The sequence below is a fragment of the Chinchilla lanigera genome, unplaced genomic scaffold (genome assembly GCF_000276665.1).
Source record: "Chinchilla lanigera isolate Chin_1 unplaced genomic scaffold, ChiLan1.0 scaffold00023, whole genome shotgun sequence".
Classification (NCBI taxonomy): domain Eukaryota; kingdom Metazoa; phylum Chordata; class Mammalia; order Rodentia; family Chinchillidae; genus Chinchilla; species Chinchilla lanigera.
In genome coordinates this window covers 19,776,654-19,798,100 of record NW_004955424.1, presented here as the reverse complement: position 1 = coordinate 19,798,100, position 21,447 = coordinate 19,776,654, and the positions used below count along the sequence as shown (strand labels likewise).

At 44.1% G+C, this 21,447-nt stretch overlaps 1 protein-coding gene across 2 annotated transcripts in view; it reads right to left on the bottom strand.

The window, feature by feature from the left end:
• Nucleotides 1-211: 211 nt before the first annotated feature.
• Sertad2 (SERTA domain containing 2) overlaps nt 212-21,447 on the bottom strand; it is a 114,145-nt gene continuing 92,909 nt past the window's right edge. Inside the window, exons 1-2 of one of the 2 annotated variants that reach the window (XM_005385698.1) lie at nt 20,264-20,277; nt 212-5,471 (exon numbers count right to left, since the gene is read on the bottom strand). In XM_005385698.1, the coding sequence (XP_005385755.1) occupies nt 4,523-5,467 (945 nt within the window). In that variant the 5' untranslated portion in view covers nt 5,468-5,471; nt 20,264-20,277 and the 3' untranslated portion in view covers nt 212-4,522. Of the gene's footprint in view, nt 5,472-20,263; nt 20,278-21,447 lie in introns of those variants that run through there. The other variant, XM_005385696.2, reaches the window with a different exon arrangement.

Genomic DNA, 21,447 nt, shown 5'->3' with positions numbered 1-21,447 from the left:
TCAGAAAAGTGAAGAAAAGGAGCTCAAGAAGGGTCCAAGAGGCACAGGAGGAACCAGAAGAGAATGGTGTTGCTGGGGACCAGGAAGGTTCAGGAAGATCAACATCCCCAACGCCAGCAGAGGCCTCTCGCGGACCGTGGTAAATGGGAACAAGTGGTTGTGTATATAAGCTGGTCGTGCTTGAGTCAGAAGAACTGCAAACACGCCTCTCTCATCTTTTAACTGTTTATTATATAATATAAAACTACAAAAGTAAGACTGCTCATTCCCATGTACATTTAATCTGTCCAATTATTTCGATTACAGCCCAAACCTACATTGAACACAGCCCTCTGGGTTCTGATGTGACATCTGTAATATTGCATAGAAAAGGCACAGCTCTCAGGTCTGTGGGGAAAGGTCACACCTCCTTTGTGACAAAAAGCCCTCCTCAAAACCCATGCACCAAACGTGTCACTATGTACATCTTTCTCAAAATCTCGGTTGTTTGTACATATGGACTGCACTTCTCTTCCATACCTGTTATCCCCAAAAGAAGTCCAAAATGTTTATTGGCTTTATCTGCAACAGCATTTGACCCTGGCTAATTTTCAAGAACCATTTAGACTCCTTCTTGGAAGCATTGAAAACAATTGTACATAAGCAGGACGCACACAGCTCGCTGCCACCCAGGTCAGGGGGGCAGTTACAGGAAGTTAACCACTTACAGCTACGTTAAATATGCTCTTTTCAGTATTTCCAGAAAATGTACAAAGGTCCAATTTTTAACAGCAAGATTTTGCAATTAAGACAATTCATATAGACTAGAATAACAATCGCTGCACAAGGTAGAGTCTTTTTTAAAATATCTGTCATTTAAGAAGGCTGCCTTTGCAGTATCCATAATTCATTGTTTACTGCAAAGGTGGTTAATAAATTTAAGCTTTAAAAATGATCCGTAAGTTGATACTTTGGCTCTTTGGAGCTTATTCAGTTAAGAAATTTTCCTTGATTGACCTCAGGGTGGTTGGGGCACTCCAAGGGGCTATGGCGATAAAAAGCTCAATTGATCAAGACACTCAGGTGTAGGAGGCCCTGGTCATTTCTCACCCTTTGGTATGAATGTGGGTGCCCGTGTGGTCGCCCCTTTTGTCATCAAGAGAAAGTGCTACTAAGAAAACTTTAAAAAATATCAACCCTTTGATGCTTGATTTTCTTAAAAATTTGGAGGTATTAAAATATCCCTCATTCATACCTTTTGCATATTTCAAATAGACCCATATTAGCGAGGAGTAAAAATGAATGTGGACTGTGCATTCAATGAAAAGACGGGGGGGGGGGGGCGGCTGGCTTCAACCCCCTCTAATACAGATTTACATTCCTACAAGAGAATACATTCCTACCATACATTCTGCACATGTTACCAACCAGAAGTTGTTAGAGCTCCACAGTAAAATAAATATATTTACACAGAAAAAAAAGAATAAATAACTTATGGGGAAAAAAAATCACTTCAAATTCAAAGCTCTCAGGATTCTGCTCTCGTCTTGCCACTTGATTGCACATCCTTGTCAAAAACTGTCCTCTCCCAGCCCAGCCCCGCCCAGCACGGCTTCCTCATAAAAGGTACCTCGAGCTGCCTGCCTGGCTCTGGAGGCCACGTGATGTCTTCTGTACAGGGGAAGGCACTGCTGCCAGGAGGCATCTGGAAGCACATCCCACACTGCATCTGAGACCTGGACAGCCCACTCTGGCTGCTGCTCTTCCCTGTTGGGACATCACTTAGTAAAAATAGGACACAGAGACACTTTGAACTCTTGATGGCTTTGCTCTTTCTGAAAATGGGCCACCGAGTTTCCCATGTAGGTCTCATTAGACTTTGAGCATCAAGAATTTACAGCGAGGACGTCAGAGTTAAAAAGCACTTGCCTGCTGTTGTTGGGGGTTTTTGTTTTGATTTCTAAGCCCAGCCTTACAAATACATGAGAGTCAGAGAACCAAGTTTGGGCAATGCTTTTCTGTGCTTATTTGAACTGTTGCCCAACATATGGGATTTGTTTAAACACATGATTTGCTAATCTAACGAAAGTACAGTTGTTCTAAGTTACTGTAAATCAGTTTCCAACAATGGCAAATCAACTGCTTTATGCCGTTATTGTTCAGAATAATCAACACTATTGCATGTGTACATGTACATGTATGTAGATGTGTGCAGCACGTGGCCAGTTTGCAGGCTTCTCCAGTTATGAAAAGCATGGGTCTGGGCAGACTTGCTCTCCACCAGAAAAGAGGGAAGCGCTTGAAATGGACAGGCACAGTGACACTGGAAGCATCTACAACAGCCCTCGCCTTAATTATATGGTCCCTGGTCCCATATAAAGGAAATGACACATGTGCAGCAGTAAGAGGTGTCTGCGTGAGGGCTGCTTGGAGGAGACTGAGGGCAATTTCATCAGTTTCTCACTGCTCTACTGAGTTGATAATTAGCCTTTAAAACATTCAAATGGGGAAAAAGTAAATTAGAATGCAGAAAGACTTAATCATATCATACATGAATCTTTTGCTTAGACGAGCAGTTCCTTCATCACAAATGTATTTGTTTTGCCATGTGCATTACAAAAATAAAACTATCTATGGCTTGTTTAAAGTGCCATTTTATAAAGTTGTTGTTTTTTTTTTAAATTGGCCAGAAAGACCCAATTGTATCCATGGCAAGAAGTGAGCAGAACTGGTGACTTAATATTGACAAATGACCAACAACAAAGACAACGACAACAACAAAAAAACAAAATCCCATAATTTAAACATTTTTAAATAAATATAAAAGTTATTTCTAAAGAAGCCATCTGCCTAACAATATAGGTTGTAACCTGCACTCAACAGCTAAAGTACCATTGGAAGAAAGAAAAAACTGAAACAGAAGGCCATGAACAATCTCAGCAACAAGCATGATACATTGCAAATGTTTTAAAATTAAATGTACATCACTAGGAATAAAAAGCTACTTCTTAAGTGTGTTCTGGGAGGCAGGAGAGGGGAAACATGCATAGAGACTCCTGTTTGTGTGTTTGGGTAAAGCAGCCTTGTGAAGTGTGGATAAATGAGCAACTGATTTAAGAAACCGACCAGACAGGGTGCCGTGGAGGAGCGTGAGTGCTCCAGGCTCAAGAGTCACGGTGTGGGGAGCGTGCACCCCCGCCGGCTGAGGTGAGCCGGGCTCACTGAGCTGATCGTGAAGATGCCATTTTCAGCTCTTAGCAACAGAGGGAACAAAAGCTCTGGGGAAGGGATGCTGGAAAAGACAATTCAGCAACATGATGGATGCCTTCTGGGTAGAATTTTTTCTTTATGAGCCCTAAGCACTGAAATAGGGCTCAGTTCCATGAAGAAGTTGGTTGCTTCTCATAAAATTTTGTTCATATGTAAAATAACAGGTTCATCATAAAAACTACGCCAAAAAGGAAAGACAGGGGTTTTCATTTTAAAAAATAAAAACAATTAAAAGCGCAAACTTGGCATAAATACACTTTTAGTAAGACGATAGCCTTCCCTCCAAGGAGGGAGCTAAGGAGAACCATCACTCAACCCCGAGCTCCACTGCAGTCTCCCGCCAACTGCTTAATGCAAGTTTGATGAGCAGACATGGCTCTGGCTTTGGAAGTCACAGTACTGGCGGGTGTTCGTGCCAGGGGGTCGTGCTTGTGAAATTTGGGTGTGATATCACCTGGCCCTTTCTTAAAAGGCTGTGTGTGTGTGTGTGTGTGTGTGTGTGTGCATCTGGGGACATCAACTGCAGATTGATTTGATCCAATTTTCTCTTGCACCATACACATATAAAACATTACAACTCTATAAAAGTACAAGTGCAACTTGTACATCTGAAGTTTGCAGGAACTATGTGAGCAAATCCTATCAAAATAGCTATCTTATATGTATAAACAGCATTTGTTTTTTAGAAAAACAATATCATAAACTGCAGAATCTGTACAAAAATATAAAATAAATTTGGGCAGCAGTTTTCTAAACAGCCAGGTAAATGCGACACTTACGAGGAGTAGTTAATGCCTCTTAAAAGGCTGAATTGCCAAGTCAACCTATACAGGGCAAAAATGCCAGGAAAGGTACTGAGATTATCTAAATAATATATATATTTTTTCTTTTTTACCTCTTGCAATAAAACTTATAGAAAAAATAGACAAATATGCACATGCAATTTACAGCTTTTCCAACTTAATCCTTGTGCTTCACTTTAACTGTTTTATGTTCGTCATTCCACATTAACGACATTGTCTTCAAATGTACTCTTTCCTATACCAGCGTAGCAGGTCTCTGAGGAACCACTCAAAAAAGCGTATTAAAAGTGGTCACACTTGGATGAAGGCACTCCAACTCTGCTCAAAGCAAAAACTAATGTGATCCTTTTGTAAAATTTTCTTTTTCTCTGAAAAAGGCAAGCAAGGGTACATGCACAGTGCGGAGAATTGTCAGGGTGGTGGGAACGCCCGCAGTGTCTCGGCGGGCACTGTTACCGGGTCCCTGGGTCTCATGACCCAACGAGCACCTCCATGATGTGGTCCAGCTCTGTGAGGTCCATTTTGAAAGGCTGACTTGGGGTGACGGGCTGACTGCTGTAAGGAGCCAGGGTCTTAAGGAGGTCATCGGCCGACACAGGGGCCATTTTTGAGGCTGTCCCTGATGCAGAAGTGCAGGGGTCAAAATCATACATGGACGTGTCGATGTCGGCAAACAGGATGTCATCCAAGGTCAAGTCTGTCAGGAAACCTGTGGATGTTGTTATTTCAAAATTGCTGGGCAGAGAGTCCATCAGTTTTGAGTCATCCGTGCGGCCCTCCTGGGACCCCTCGGGTTTTGGGATGCTAGCCCCGCTGGAGGTCCCTTTCAAGTTGTCAGTCACTGCCACTGCGGCCTCTGTGGAGGTAGATGTGGGACAGAGCTCCTCGATCTCGTCCAAGGCCGAGGAGAAGCTGTCCTTTTCCTGCGCAAGGGCTGGAGGGGAGAGTCTGGGAGGAGATGCGGGCTGCACAGTCTGTGAAGTGCAAAACGTGTCATCGTCGTCCTCGAGCAGGGAGGCTGGGGTGAGGCAGGCCTCCAGGGATGTAGTGCTTCCCAGGTCGCAGGGGTGAGTGGGAGGGGACACGAGGTGGCTGAAGGCGGGTGGTGCCTCTCGGTAGCTGTCACTCAGTGAGTCGCTGGGCTGGGAGGAGGGGGTGAACACAGGCCTCAGGCTGCCTTCCTGCTTGAGTTCCTCCTGGATCCGCCTCAACATGTTGTTAATTAAAACGGTCTTTTGCAAGCTGGGCTCTGTCAGGGGCCTGTGGTTATAGAGTTTCATAAGGGAAATGTTGAAGATAGTCTGGCGCTGTAAGGTGTAAGACACCTTGGACGGACCGTCGGAGGGAGACACGATTTTGCCTTCCAGCCCATCTTCATGCTCATCAAATTTCCGTTTTCCTCCTTTACCCAACATATATCTGCAAAAGAGAAAGGCAGGAAATGGCGTGACTCACATGAAGGTTAACTTCCAATGTAAGAGAGACACTGGAGGCCAGAACTTGGACTTTGGTTTCTTGCCTAGGTTATTCAGGAAAGCAGATGGTTTAACTGGGGGGAAGACCTCTTAGGAGACAGAGCTGAGAGTTCTGCCCTCCTATGCCTGCGGAGCAATTTTTATCACTAGGTAGTCTGGCAAATATATTTCTTGAGAAATGTGTACGACACAGACAAGTTAGGAGTTACCATGGAAACCATGATTTTGACTTTCTCAGCTCATGTGCTTGTGTTCGCGTGCCTAACATTACCATGCAGGTTCCATCCCCCAAATGGATTTATTTTTAAAGCTCAAAAAAACACTTACAATGCTATGACCTAAACAGGCAAAGGTGTCATAAATTACAGCTTGAACCCATCCTGAGTGACTAAAAGAACAAGTTAGAGAAGAGGGGAGGTGTACAAATTCGGCAGAATTGTGTATGCTTTCAAAACACTTTTTTTCTCCTCATTATGCACAGAGCCTTTCTGCCTGGTGGGTGCCATGTGGCGAAGCACTCGGCCTGTGTTAAATGACCACAGAGTGTGAGCTGCCTCTGCTTTTCATTCTTCCATCAACTACTGAGATGCATGTTTCTCGGTCTAAGTTTCTCCTCGGCTCAATTTCACTGCAGTCAGTCAGTCTGAATGCGACTGCATTAATTTTCAAGTAATTTGCTTTGATCAGAGGCATTGCTGTTTGGGTATGTGAGACATTTCATAACAAAATACCTGCTGTGATTCACAGGAATATACATACACTTCAGGGGAAACAATGCCCCATACTCCAGGTTTCCAGAACTGGATAATGGGTTGAGTTAAAGGCCCTCAGGGAACACTGGCTCCAGTCAGTTGTCACCTCTGGCCTGTGACCCTCCCAACTATCCACGGTCACACTGTCATCACCTCCTTTCAGAACACCTCCCTGAAGCAGACAGATCTCCAGTCCATCAGCCTCTGCCTCACACACCTCACTCACTTTCCAGACATTTCATCCAGAAAGTTGTGCCGTTGTCCCGGCAGGGACGCCTGCTTCTAATTAAGCCAGGCCTGTGCTTGCTCCCTCGCCCTCCCTACAGCACTCACACCCAGACGTGCGCATCACCGATGAGTGTGACTCACTCCAATGATATCTTCATACACACGCGCCTGCTCTGCGGTTACCTGACTTTTCTTGTGAATGCTCAGTATTCACCTTTTCCTGCATTGCTCCAGCTGACTGATCGGGTCTCCTCCAATCCCGCACTAGCGCATTCCACATACACACTGTCTCAGGCACTCCAGGGAGCGGCCTCATGGAGAGACCCCACGGTCTCCAAGAGCCCATCTCCTACACCTCATCCGCCTTTGTACTTCAGGTCTCATGCTAAAGGTGTAAGGCTAACAAGATACGTACACTTTACAGGACTCCCTTCCACTACTGCCATGCTGCCCTTGATCAAAGCAGACCTGCAAGGGCCACGGAGCCTGGCACACAATTCTGTATGCAGAGACTCACTTTCGATCCCTCAGTCTCCAGAAGAAAAAGAGAAAGACAGCTGCAACCTATCACTGTCAGCATCAGCTTGAGATTTGTTAATACTTACGCAGAATGTGGAGCTACTTGTACGAAACACTTCCCCTCATTTTGTAAGCATTAACAAAATGGCTGTCAATCACTAGGACCAAAGACCAGTCCTGTAATGAACTGCTCTGAGACAAGGAAGCTATGACAGACGGTAACTGGTTTATCTAATTCCTTACCTCACAGACAGAGTTCCTACTGTTTAGTGCTCTTCTGTATTGTCTATTTCACGCAGGATATTTCCTACCTAAAGTATCTGTGCTTATTTAAACTTGGGGATAAATCATAGTGGTTTCATTTCACTTTGCAAAACACTTTCTACTTTATACATCAGACTTGTTAACGGACAACTGGGTTTTGAAATGTGTAACTGTATGCACAATTACTGGTATTCACTTACAACTTGAGCATTTAAATACTTCCAGAAAAACTTCACTTTTACTAAAGAGTTTCTATGTGCATTTAATTCTCACATAAAGTTGTTATCTGATCTATGTTATAATGTGACCAGCCCAACACACATGGATTGGGATGCACAAACACCCCGTGTGCACACTTTACAGAAGTGTTTCGCTTTACAGAAGTATGCTGTACAGCCAAGGCCAACCTGTGAACTGCTACCGGAGTTACAATAAGGTAAAGAGAGACACTATATTGTTTATAAACTTTCACAGCAAAATCACAAAGTAATTATCTGCACATCTAAATAGAAGTATCTATCTTCTACATCTTTGGTTTTTGTTTTGTTTTGTTTTGGTCTTTTTGAGACAGGGTCTCGCTATGAAGTTCAGGCTGGCCTTGAGCTCACTTTGTAGCCCAGGCTGGTCTTGAACTCACAAAGATCTTCCTGCCTCAGCCTCCCGAGTGCTGGGATGACAGGCAGGTGGACCACCACACCCAGCTTACATCTTTGTATTTTTCACCCCATTTCTCAAGTAATTATTTTGTGTTTTACTAAAGTCCATGAAGCCTGGGTAAAAAAAAAGAAAACAAGATGGTCCATCAACACAGAAAATGTGAGAAGCACTGCACCCAAATGTAAACAACTAAACAAAAACCAGTAAGCTCACTGCCACTTTGAATTTCTGTTTTCTGGAGGAAAGATAATCTTGGATAAGAAGGTGTGGACTTTTAGTGTTGCCTTCTGTTTGTGGGTATGTTTGTTTTTTAGTGGGACTGGGATTGAACCCAGAGTCTTAGCACTGAGCTACAGCCCCAGCCCTTTTTATTTTTGAGACAGGGTCTTGCTCTTACCCAGGCTGGCCTCAAACTCTTGATCTGCCTGTCTCAGCCTCCCAGAGTGCTGGAATTACAAGCATATTGTTACCAAGCAGGGAGACAACAGTACTTTTTCAACAATACATTTCTCTAGAAATTAACACTGAGCCTAAAGAACTCATTGAGAAAGCTCACAGGCAATGTAGTACTGTAGGCATTTAACAGAATTCCCACAGCTCAGAGAGATCTGTGGAGATACTTTCAGAGAGATTTCAATGTGAAAAGCACCTGATTTCCAATTAGAATGATCCAGCTGGTCAAAGCTGTGTGATAATCCCACTGATTTAGAAAAAGCCTGATAAGACATTTGTAATATAGTCTGGAAGGGGAGGGTGGAAGGTCCTCTAACCAAATCTGTGAGCAGGAAGATATACAGAGGGAATCTTGGTGCTATTCAAGTGTGTAAAAAAGGACCCCTAATAAGAGTAGGTCTTTATTTTGAATTTGAGGCAAAACTGGCTCCATATACCCACTAAAACTGCAAAACATACACAACCCTGATTTTTAACCTTTATCTAAATCATTACAGAAAGAAATAAACACAACATAATCAAATCTGCCCCATATTTTTACTTAAAAATGAAGTCTTTCCAAAGTTTGCTGAATACACCATAGCAACATTACAATTAGCCTGTCAGACACGGCCTCAGAGAGGCCTCCAGCTCCTGGAAGCGAGAGGACAGTGGGAACTCTCACTCACTGGGCTTTGTGTAACAAGCAGCTCCTTAAGCAGGGCATAATTTAAAGAAGAAAACACAAGACATGCCCTCAAGAAGCAGAGGGCAAGAAGCCAGGCACGTGGGCCTCTCCTGGCTTCTCCGACCTGGCTCATGCTGGCCAAGGCCAGAGTGGCCAGCCCCACTTTCTCCTCTGGCATTCGGAGAAAATAACAATAGCTCTTTAAGTGCCGTTGGAGAGGCACGTGACCTTTCAAAAGGCCTCACTAGGCGGCAGCCTGGAGATGGAGCAGTAGCTGCAGCTCGTTAAGGGCTTCCAGGGAACACAAGGGAAGGGGCTTCCCCCTGACTGCGGCACAGGGACTCCAGAGCTCCAGAGCTCGTGGGTCTGCAGTTTACCCAGAGGAGGGGTTGGGGGACTCACTTGCTTCCTCTGCCGCCATGTACATGGCTTTGTCTCTTCCCTCAGCTTGTGAAGCCCTCACCTAAAGTCCAGGTCTTTTACCTAATTTTTCTGACAAAGATCCAAAGAGACCCTGAGCTTCACCTGGGTTAGAGAGCCCCACAGAGAGAAATCCAGTTGGAGCTCCTGCCACCTCTGCCACCCAAAGGGGCACCCAACTAACCACAGTCACTTTTCTGGTGAATATTCATCAGCTCGTACTAAAGGTTTGAGATAAAATACCCTCTCCCCGGAGGGAATTTGTTAGAGACACATTCCCAGCATTCAACATTTTTACAGCTGTTTGTTTTCGATTTTTTTGGTTTTGTGGTGCCAGGACTCAAACCCAGGGCCTCACACAGGCTAGGCAGGTTCTCCATCACTGCGATACACTCCCAGTCCTGACTATTTTTAAAAATAAATTTTACCAATTATTAACTACAGTGAACTAAGCCTTGAAAATAAAGTACAAAACTCATTAACAAGCTGGGCGTGGTGGCACAGGCCTGTAATCCCAGCACTCGGGAGGCAGAGGCAGGAGGATTGTTGCAAGTTCAAGACCAGCCTGGGCTACAAAGTGAGCTCAAGCTCAGCCTGAACTGCATGGCGAGACACTGTCTCAAAAAGACACACACACACACACACACACACACACACACAAACAAACAAAACAAAATAAAAAAACAACCTCATTAACGCAAAATAAATGGAACTGTTTCCAGAAATATTAGTACAAACTCTAATAAAATTGTGGAGCTTTTTATTAGGAAGGATCCTGGTCACAAAGCTATGCTCTGCTGGGGCATGTGCTCAGAAAGTAATAGCTATCACTCGGAGTTTTCTCAGCAGACAAAAGACTAGAGGGCCCGGAACTGGTTAACCTGCCTATTCATGTTAGCCAATTCCTGATCCTGAGCACCTTTTGCAGTACAGAATCTGAGAGATTACTGACCGCTGAGGTCTTCAGGAAACACGGATGGTAGCTCTGTAGCTCTAAGTTTATATTTAGGGTGGGAAAGACTCTGAACATCTGTCTCCATCCTACAGACAGTAAGCCCCATGAGGGCTCAGACTGGGTCTGTTGGGCCACTTCTGTACCCTCAGCATAGTGCAATTCCTGACACACAGGTGTCCCCTACACAGGTGCTGAATAAGTGACCAGTAAGTGGAAAGAACAAGAAAAGACACAGTGACAGCAGAGAAGCCTAAGACAGAACCAGGTATGTGTGCATGCTCGGCCTCTGTGGGAACTGCATGTGCAGAGGGCGAGCCAGGGCAGAGAGGCGCAGACTCGGAATTAGCTTCACAGGGCACTTGGGTCACAAAGGACTCTACAGAGGTAGGCAAGAAAGCCCAGCTCAGAGAGCCCTTCTGTAAGAGACCTTCTCACTCATTTTTCTGTTCTCCAACTCAGTAGGCATGAGCCTCTCGTGAAGGAGCGCATAAAACAGACTGGAAGGCCTAGGAATCTGCTTTTCCAACGTGTTTCCAGGTGATACTGGTATGAGCACATTTGACAACTACGATTTCTTCTTTTCCCCAATCAGACCAGTTCACATTTTAAGCTTGAGAATACCTTTATTCAGTTCATTTTGATTCAAAAGATCTTCCCTATTTGTGTCTAGGCAAATAGGACCAAAAGGAACAAAAAGCATGTTTTTAAAGAGACAGGAGCTTACTATGTTGCCCAGGCTGGTCTAGAACTCCTGAGCTCAAGTGATATTCCCACCTTAGGCTCGGAGTAGCTGGGACTACAGGTGTGAGCCACTGAGCCCAGCTTGACAACTGCTATTTTTAAAATACTTCATGCTGAACAAAGATGTCTAAAGCTCAGTTTGAACGATAAAGCTCAGCCTATCAGACTGAAACATCAGATATTAAAGGACAGTGAATTTTAAAAATAATTTTACAAGATACAACCTTTAAATAAGTGGAAAGGCAACCTTTTGATTCACTTCATGTTTGCATTTTAAAAATTTTATTAACAAATAAAATAACAACGATTTTTAAGAGATGAACATGAAATCTGCTTTTCCAAACTACCACTTCTGTCATCCCATGCCACCACCAACAAACATTGCTTACCCTTGCAGCTCACCCCAGGCCCGTGCTCTAGACCCTAGATGGGGGCTATCAGCCTGGGGACCCTCTTCAGCCCACCAGGAAGACTGGTGTTCTGATTCTGTGCCAGTCCCAAAACATGTAAAAGTCTGTACTGTGTTTTAACTCAATTCACCCCAAACAACAGTCATTACACTACACAGAAGGAAAACCTACTCCACAGCCAAAGAAAGAGAGCTCATGCTCCAAAAGGTCTATGGGGGTGGATTGGAGAAGGTACGACTGATCTCATGACCAAAAAGGCATCATCAAGCTAGCGGAAGCAGGGCACATGATAACATCTGGACCCAGCGTCACCTCACCTGGAGGAGGGATGGACAGGACAGGGAATGCAATCACTGTGAAATACCTTTAGGCCTTTAGTTGGTACCTCCTGTACATTCTTCAAGAGCCTAGTCCCATTTTCTTTTGGATTAGTAAACAATAATGATCAGAAAGTCGGCATTTTCCTGTTTCAGGGGTGTAGCAGTCTTCACATTAAGTGACACGTTATTGCAGAGGCCAGTTACAAGGCAAAACTTATCTCTGGAGTCTGCATGGGTAAGAGTAGTCACCAGTGGGGTGTGGGGCTGCTAGGGAGCTAGTCACGTTCAATGCTGTGTTCCTGTCTCCTTAGTACGCAGTGCAGTCCACTGGTGAGACTGCTGGCTGCTTCTGAGCCCTGCAGCACCGCAGAGGCACCGAAAACCATAAAAACAAGGCCTCTACCCCATGGATCTACTTCTTTTGAAGAAAAAACAAGCAAAGAGGAGTGGCCAGTGCTGCACAAGAAAGCTAGCAGACATGGCCTCTCACGCTGACATTGTGTGCTGCCAAAGCCCACAGCCCTCTCAGTGTCTCCCAAGCTCTGTAGTAGGACAGGGAAGGTCTGGTCGCGTCCATGGCAAAGCTCACCGTGTGGGTGAAGCTGGCTCAACACTGGGCTAGAAACCGTCTCGAACAACTCCTGAAACACAGAATATTCACACTGGTCCTCTTCTGGCTCTACCCACCTGCCTTTAAATGTGTTTGAGATCCTGCGTTTAAAGTGGCCCAAATGGACAGCCTCTGTCTAGAGCAGGACACCTCCCACCAGCCGCAAGGGGCCTCTGACCTCCCTGCAGTCTACTGTCATGCTGTGATACCACAGCGGCTCCCAAGCAGGAAGGAAAAGCCCCAGCCCACTGCCACGGGGGAAACCCTGCTGTGTACAAAACTCATACACTTAAAAATAGTACACCTTGAAAAACACACTGGGCTAAGAAATCTGATGATGTCCCTCTCCTAAGTACAACAAAACACACACCTGCACAAAAAGACCACCCTGAAAAGGACACAGCAGTCAGTCTGGTCGCTGATGGGACCAGAAAGGAAAGCCAAGACCCACAGGCAAGTCTTCAGCTGGGCCGGAGTGGTGGCTGCCCCCACTCCAGAGGTACCGTGAAGTGCAGAGGATGGTATCCGCACCCCTGCAAGGTGACTGCCTCAGGCTCAGAGGAGTGACAGCAACAGAGACTAAATTCTAACAGGGAGAGAATCTTTGCTTATTTACAGACAGGGCAAGGACACAGAAAACCAGCAGCATTACTGACAGAACCCCTAAATCTGCTTGCATTGGGAAGGTGTTCTTTTTCCTCTTCTTTTATAAACTAAAGCCCATCCAGGATTTTGGAGGTCCCTGCAGTAACATTCATGCTAATTGGTAAGTGACACAAAGCCTCCCCTAACAAATCAGTGATGTAATTATAAAGCCAGTCACTCCATCAAGCCACTGCTCCAGGAGACTCAGGCTGTAACCTGACCCTCATCTGGCGGTGCCTCCTCCCAGCCTCCCGAGAGCCACCGGCCTGCAGCCCAGCAGCCCAGCAGCCTCTGCGCACCACAAGGACTGGCCTTCAGGCCTTCCCAGCGGCCACCTAAGGCCTGGAGATAAGCTTCCAAGTAAATTTAAGAGACAAACAACTTTTCCTGTATGGGGTTGTTTTCTGATAGCCATATTGTAACAAATTCGAGCTTGCCCCGTCAGGAGTTTTACATGCCATTATTACACTGAAGACAATATCTAATTTTGATGGCTTGTCAAATAAAATCTTTTCCCCTGGAAACAGAAATTTTAAGATGTTGACAACTAACTGTCTTTAGTAAACAAGAATCAAATTCTGGGAGGGAATGTTTCAAGTAAATAGTTCTTTAGAATAAATTATGTCCTTGTTAGCAAACATCTGGAAAGAAAAATAGACAAGTCTAACAGTATAAAATGTTCCTAATACTCATCTCACTGGTTTTCTGCCAGCTGGGAATTTTAAGTCTTAATCCCAACCCTAGTAAACCAAGGGCAATAATCACCTTCTTCCAAGGACAATGGAAATGCCAACGATTTCTCAGTTTTACCTAAGCACTCTAGCTAAAAGCAGCTCACACTTAATTCAAGTCAAGGGTTGAGTGGAATTATCCAGCGAATTTAAGTTCAACAAAAACACAGCCATGATCTGGTGTCTGCCATTAGCTTTAAAATACTCCAAAACAAACAAACAAACAAACAAAACCCCAAACCTAGCCCAAACTGAAACACGATCAGCAAAACGTTGAGTGCTATTGGAGGGGTGACTAGTACAGGCAGAGCACTGTACACATCCTTTTACTTTTGAGTCTGTTGGGGAATTTCCATAATAGAAAGTTAAAAAACAACAACAACAACATGTCACATACTGTAAAAAATGCTACAAATAAAATCAGGCACAATAAATTATTTTCCCCTCAGTGGGAACTATTATATTAACCTGATAGGTGTCTTTACACAGAAGCAAGCCACTGAGGCCCTGTGTAAACAAGCGTGCCCCGTCCAATTCGGATCGCCAATGAACTATGCAAGACAGTGCCACATCCAGCCACACGGGGGTGCAGCAGAGCAACCAGGCACCCCGAAGTTGGCTTCCCCAAAGCAGTTTCCTAAGTACAGATCTCTCAAAGCCTACATATTTCCAGTATCATTACCAAATTCAAGTATCTACAGGGGGACACTAAGCAATCTGGGACCTCTGCCAACCCAAAGTAAATTGTATTATACTATGGCTCAGAGTCTGAAAACACTGCCTAGGAAGGGTTGCTGCCTATATATATGCAACACTGGCATAAACCAAGGCTAAGGTCCTTGGAGGATTCCCCAAGTGAGAACAGACGCAAAAACAAACCCAAACCTAAGTCCTGAGGTATGGACTTGGAGGAACCCACAGCCCAGATTCTTAGTGGAGTCCCACACGTGGACTCCCAACTAAGCAACAAATCTCCCCAATTCAGCACTGATAATTTTACTACAGAAACCTTCAATAACCCTATTGCTTCTTAATAATAATAAATTACCTCTATACCACCAGCTACTGCTCCAGGCGGTTATTTGGGAAAACCCTCCACAAAGGGCACAGGAGAGGAGTCATTTAATTGTAAAATGTAATAGAGTTAACCTTCGGGAGATAATAAAGCAGGTTACTGTGTACCTACTGCTGGAATTTTTTCTATTCAAATTACAAGTTCACGTTACATGATGTATGTTCAGCAATACTGTTCAAAACAGATGAACTAGTATCATCAAATTTTCCACGTGAAAACGTAACTATGAACATACACATTATAATTATTTACACTGTGAAGCTACTTAATAATTTGGTATCAGGACCCATCCCTGGCGTCCTGAATCTACAGTCTCGTTAATGTTAAGGGAAGGGATCCTCAGATCCGACTTCTTCCCCAGGCCCCCTCCCCATCCCTGTGCATAATGAAAATATTTTTTTTTCTCCTGTATCAATAATTGCTTGGATGAGATTCTGGCTTCAACCCTCGCGTAGCATCATTTCCCCCAAGACATCTTGTTTTTCCCCTCACATGAGAGACCCTTAATAAACAATGTCAGGGGAAAATGAAGGCTTGGAGTAGAACCAAAGGGCTTTGCCAAAGTAAGTCACAGTCCAAGGCTCCTCAAATATATAGAACAGTCAAACTGAAACACTAAACAGGTAAATGTAATTTTTAGAACAATTCTGTGAAAAATAAAATTGTATCTTAGTTAAAAGCAAAGGTTGCCTTCCAGGTTTTGTTAACCAACTACAGAATAAAACCAAGGAATAGGGGCTGGGGATTTAGCTCAGAAGCAAAAGCGCCTGCCTGGCATGCGCAAGGTCTTGAGTTCGGTTCCCGGTACCGGAGAAAAACCAAAAAAAATTAAAAAATAAAAAAAAAATAAAACCAAGGAATAAAAAATAAGTGTGCTACTTCAGGAAGTGCTTTTATGGAAGTGCTTCTCAAAAGCTAAAGATTAAAAACTAACCACACTTTCAAATTTGGATGGCTTATTAGTATGGAAAACCCCCTTAAAATATCCCTCACAAATACAGCATAAATTTCACCTTTTAACTTCCACACAGTTTAAACAAAATGAGAGAAATATTATATATTTATTTTTTGAGTAGCATTAAACATTACATTGCATGGCCTCAATCTGGATTCCTTAAGAAAGATATCACTGGGGGAAGGGTGGATTGAACCCAGGGAACATGGAACTACATCATCTGTAGCCAGTTTTGAGAGAAGGACTTGTAAAATTTCCCAGGCTGGCCTTGAACTTGTGATTTTCCTGCTTTAGCTTCCTGAGTAGCTGGGATTACAGGTGTGAGCACCTCACCCAGCAAGATAGCACATTTTTACGTGATGCACGAGTACAAAAATTTGAGGTACAGGATATTGAAATACGCTTCAGAGACATGTAAAAGGGGGGAAATAACTATTCTAATGTGCAAATACCTGTCCAAAGTAACCTATATATTTGGACTGTTTTGGTTGCCTTTAAAAGCTAGGTAGGCTGGGGCTGGGGATTTAGCTCAGCAGCACAGCGCCTGCCAGGCAAGTGGAAGATCGTGAGTTCGATTCTCGGTACGCCGTGGGGGGGGGCGGGCGGTAGGCTGATAGGGTTTTATGCAGGCAATCTAAACTCTGTATCATATAACTTGAATACTCCATAGTAGGAAAAGGCAATGAGGACACAAACTAGGGAGCAGCAAATGACACTCTGTAAATATGCGAGCCATTTAAAAAATAACTACTTTTAGGTTATTTCGAGATAAAATGCATTTCTTCGCAGCGTCTTCTGTGTTTTGATAGTGACTTGCTAAACTTTAAGTGAAGTTATCTCATTAAATATAAACCAAATAATCAGAGTTTTGAGCTACATGTAATAAATTCTTTTAAAGAAAACAATACAAGTTTATTTTTAAGGATCTTTATGGATAGCCTTCCACCAACTGACCAGCTAGCCATCCCTAACATTCTACTTACCCCAGTTAGCTTCAAGTGTTTCAGAAGCAGCAGAAGCTACCTGCGGAATTCCACTCTGAATGTGTAAACCAACCAGACAGTTAATAATCGCTACCCAGTGAAATCTGTATTTCTTGTTCTTTTTCTTCTTCGTTTTGCACCGTTGGATATAGAACCCAGGCCTTAGCACTGAGTTACATTTCCAACCTTTTTTATTTCGAGACAAAGTCTACTTCAACTGCCCAGGCTGAGCTCTAATTTGTAATCCCTCTGCCTCAGCCTCCCGGTGTTGGGATTACAGGAATGTGTCACCACACCTGGCTCCTTTTATATTTCTGGACCCAGTAAAACTACTTTAAAAAAAAAAAAAAAAATCAGTGTTTTAAAAACTACAAAAAGACCAACAGGTTTGTGGCACAGCAAAAATTCTTCTGCTGCTGCAGACATAGAGCCCAAATTCCTCTGCCAGATCAGCTTCCTGTGACAGCACAGAAGGCAGAGAAGTACTCATGGGCAGGCGCGGACGACCCCTCAGAAAAGGAAGAAATCTGAAAAGCAAATCTGTATTCTCTCAGGGAATGGGATAACCACTCTGGGAAGATCAGTTTGAAACAGTTGCCTCCTCATTATCTCATTCGTGTGGCTGGAATTTTATGCAAACCCGTTTACGACCTTGGGACTTTCAGATTCCCCGAGTCTAACTTGGGCAATGCTTCTCAACACAAGGGTGGGGTACTCGGCAGGCCTGCTCCAGGCCCCAGAAGCAGCAGCGTGGCCTGGAATGATAAGCAGCCAGCCAGAGAGGAGGAGAGTGAAGGGCTAAAGGTTGACTTGCAGCAAGGGACTTTTGATTATTGAATTTGTGCGGCCCTGGCAGTCAAGTGTACATTTTAGTTGTGTTCGGCAGGTTCACCCAGCTCACTGTAATCACGAGCACGGATGTACAGATGTTTACAATGCACACACATATGTTGTGACTGCTAGAACTAGAGTCCCTGCCCTTCACTATTCTATGTGAAACTCCCTAAAATAAAAATAGTTGGTTCCGCTGGTTTTTTTTCAGCTAACCACCTATGGAGGTTTTTAAAGAGGAAAAAAGCCTAGAATTGATTAGTCACTCTCCAAAGCTACAGGTTTTTGCAAAGTGACAAAAAGACAGTACTGTAGACATGAGGAGTGAGTTTTAAGAACTTCGGTTTGCTACTACCTAAAGTTACTACAGAAACAAAGCTGCCTTTGGGCACCTCAAACTAGTCAGACCTGCTGTAGCAGTTGCACAGCCGGCTGCTGATCTGTCCCCTGCCCCCTCCCTCCAGCCCCCCACCCCCACGCATCCCCACAGCCCCATCCACTCCCCACCCTGCAGGCCAGGCACAGTCACCCTTTGGTCTGCTCTCCGAGGTGGGAGGGCCAGCTCCAGCCAGACTGCGTGCAAGGGGAAGAGGAGGCCAGACGGGACTCCATTCTGAACCGAACCCTGCAGTGAGCGCAGGCTCTGGCTTAGGTGAGCCTGGATTTCCACGGGAGATCAATCAAACTGTGGCGCTTGCTTCAGTGAATCCTAGTACTGCCCATTACGAGCTGATGAGGAACACAAGATCCTGAGAAGAGAAAAATGAGTCTTTCCAGCTTTGGGAACTCTCAGATCACAAAGAGAGCCAAATTTCCACAAGCGAGTTTGCACTGTCTGCACAGATGTGTTTGTAAGCACCTATCTGTTCTGCCCTATTAGAAATAATACATTTTAAAGATATTTTGCTGTTTTTATTTTGAAATTTTCACTTATATGGATTTCAAAGAAAATTTTTAGACAGCCAAGCATGTTTTTGTTCATCTCATGATCTTCGAAGAAAAAAAACAAAGCATGTATTTATTACCCAGAATAGGAATGTCGCCTTATTGGGCTGACATATGCCATTCACAGATTCATACAAAGAATGAACTACCACACAGTGCTAATGGAGAAAGACCCAGCTCCACACAATGAGTGACGGACGCTCCAGGGGACAGTTCTGTTCATAAGGGTTTCCCAGCATCTGCACACAGGGCAGAAGTTTGTCCTCAGTACCAACTGCACTAGCCATTTAGGACAGTAATTTTTTTTTTTTTTAAAGATATGGCAACTTTGGTTAGCTGTTTCCTTCAAAAATACTAAAACCAAAATATCTACACACTTCTTAAACAGAAATCATAGTCTGTAGGTTTTTATCAAATGTTAATTAATAATTATTAATAGTAGGAAGAAAATACATGGTTTGTGCATGCGAAGTAAGTTATAGCTTTTTTATGTATTCATGTTTTGCTAGTCAGAATTATTAATGGAAGACCTACAAGGACTAGTAGTGCCCTTTCTGTGAGGCTATTTTCACTTAAACTGGAGCTTACCTTCTGGTGCCTTCAGTATAATTGATCTTTGGACTCAGTAATCAAAGTCTGTCTCTCCCTCCCTCTTTTTCTCTCCCCCTTTTCCCTCCCCTTTCACCAAGAAACTACTGCAGCTACAGCAATCTCCTGAACAATATGCCAGGACAGTAAATATGTCTGTAGCCACAAATTTTTAAATATTCTACAAAATTAAAGTTCACCCTCCTAAAGGAAACATTTATCTATTTTTATCTTTATAATAGTGACCCATTGGTCCTCATTCTGCTGATATGAATGAAATGTAAAATAAAGTTCATATTTCTACTGGTGCTCGATAAGAAACCGCTAAAAATTTCTGTTGCAGGTTTTACTTTCCCTAGCTATTAAAGTGTAAAATATTTTGGCTGGTTATACACTTGTAGTGTGTAACTTTTACTCTGCTATTGAAGCACTGTTTAAAATAGTGGCTGCCATGAACATCAGGCACCCCATAAATTTGAGTGAATTTTAAAATATCAAGATATATGCTGTTTTACTGTGCTCATTATTAATAATGATTTACTATGTAGCCACTGAGTAAAAATTTGTGTTTCAGTTTCTTCAATTAAGTTTTTAAAAACCTTAATGGAAAACAATTCAGCAAATAGGAATGTAAAGATTTCTAAATCTGAGTTAATATCCTTCTCTTAGTTCTTTAATGGAAGCAAGCCTGAGCAGCTGTTACCTAGAGGCTGTGACACTGGGCTGACAATAAAACTGTTCCCTAGGACACCTCCCGTCCTACATTTATTTGGTTGGTATTATAAAGTATGAGTCCTCTCCTCCACCTGTGGAAATGAAGTAAAGAATAGAGCCAGTTTTTTTTTTAAGGCTAGCAAGTCCATTTCATATGATTTCTTACCTGAGAGCAACATGGTTATGCATATTTAGTTAAGAGGAACGGAATACAGTAGAAATTATTTTAAAGAGTTCCAACTTAATAAACAACATAAAGCAATTTTATATTACCATATAACACCTCTCAGTCCATGAAGCCAAAGGAAAACTGAACGTCTGTCTTTATGGCCGTTTTTCTAAATAAGCTACTTGATCAAATGAACAGGAGAGCCTGGATCCTTGGACAAGCTATTCTTGCTCATGCCCGAAGTCGGGAGCTCGGGATGGGTATTTTCAAGCCCTAGCACACCCAAATCAGAATAGACGGCTATAAAAAGGGAGAGCACTGGGAACTGCTCGGGTGGGAGGAGGCTGCCCCTAGGAGTACGGGAGCCGAGGCCCCCAGGTGGACGCCCTGCAGGGGCTCGGGCCAGACGCCCACCTCGCTCCGGTCCGGGACCGGTCCCTAACCACAACAAGCAACTGCGAACACTTAGGGCCGCGGTAGCCCTACTGGCGACTACAACTTCCAGGCTCGTCACAAACATTTCTTAATATGTATTGGGAAATCAGAAGGCATATCTCACGAACAAAGCCTGAAAACATTTACTCTCTTCCTGAAGGCTGACTGGGGCGGCCCAGTTCGCTTCAAATAAAAGCTGCTGTAGTCTGAGGCTGGCGTCTCACCCCGCGCACTGCTCTTCTCCACTGTGCGCCTGTAAAAACTTTCTACCTCCTCAAACTGTCCAACTTGCCAGCAGAGTTACTGTAAGACAACTGTCTCTGACATTTTGGTGAAACTTTAAGCTCAGCCCTCATCTCGATCGATTACTGCCACTTCTGCTAACGGTAAGATAACTCACGGCCCAGGAGAAAAGAACAACTCAGGACTTTCTCTCGGTGCCCTGGCCTCGGCCGGCACCCCGCCTCAGTGGTACAAAGCCTGGGGCTCCGGACGGCTGGCGCCCCTCAGCTGCCTTCTCTCCGTCACAGGCGGTCACCACCAAGATGACTCGCAGATTTCTAATTTAAAAACCACCCGAACAGTAAGTTTAATATACAGGCGGATCCCAAATCGATTCGTTTGGGCACGGACAAAAGAGGGTGAGGAGGGATGTTTTAACATAAAAATACCAGGAAACTCGCACAAACACAGTAAAGCAAGTTGGATGCAAACCCAACCAGGGCACTCAGAAACGAAGCAGCCTCCGCGCCAGCAACCCGAGCCTGAAAAGAAGTCCCGCACGTTCACAGCCGCACAGCCGGCACAGCACCACACGCCCCGGCGGCCGGGGGCGACGCGCCCCGCCGGCCCG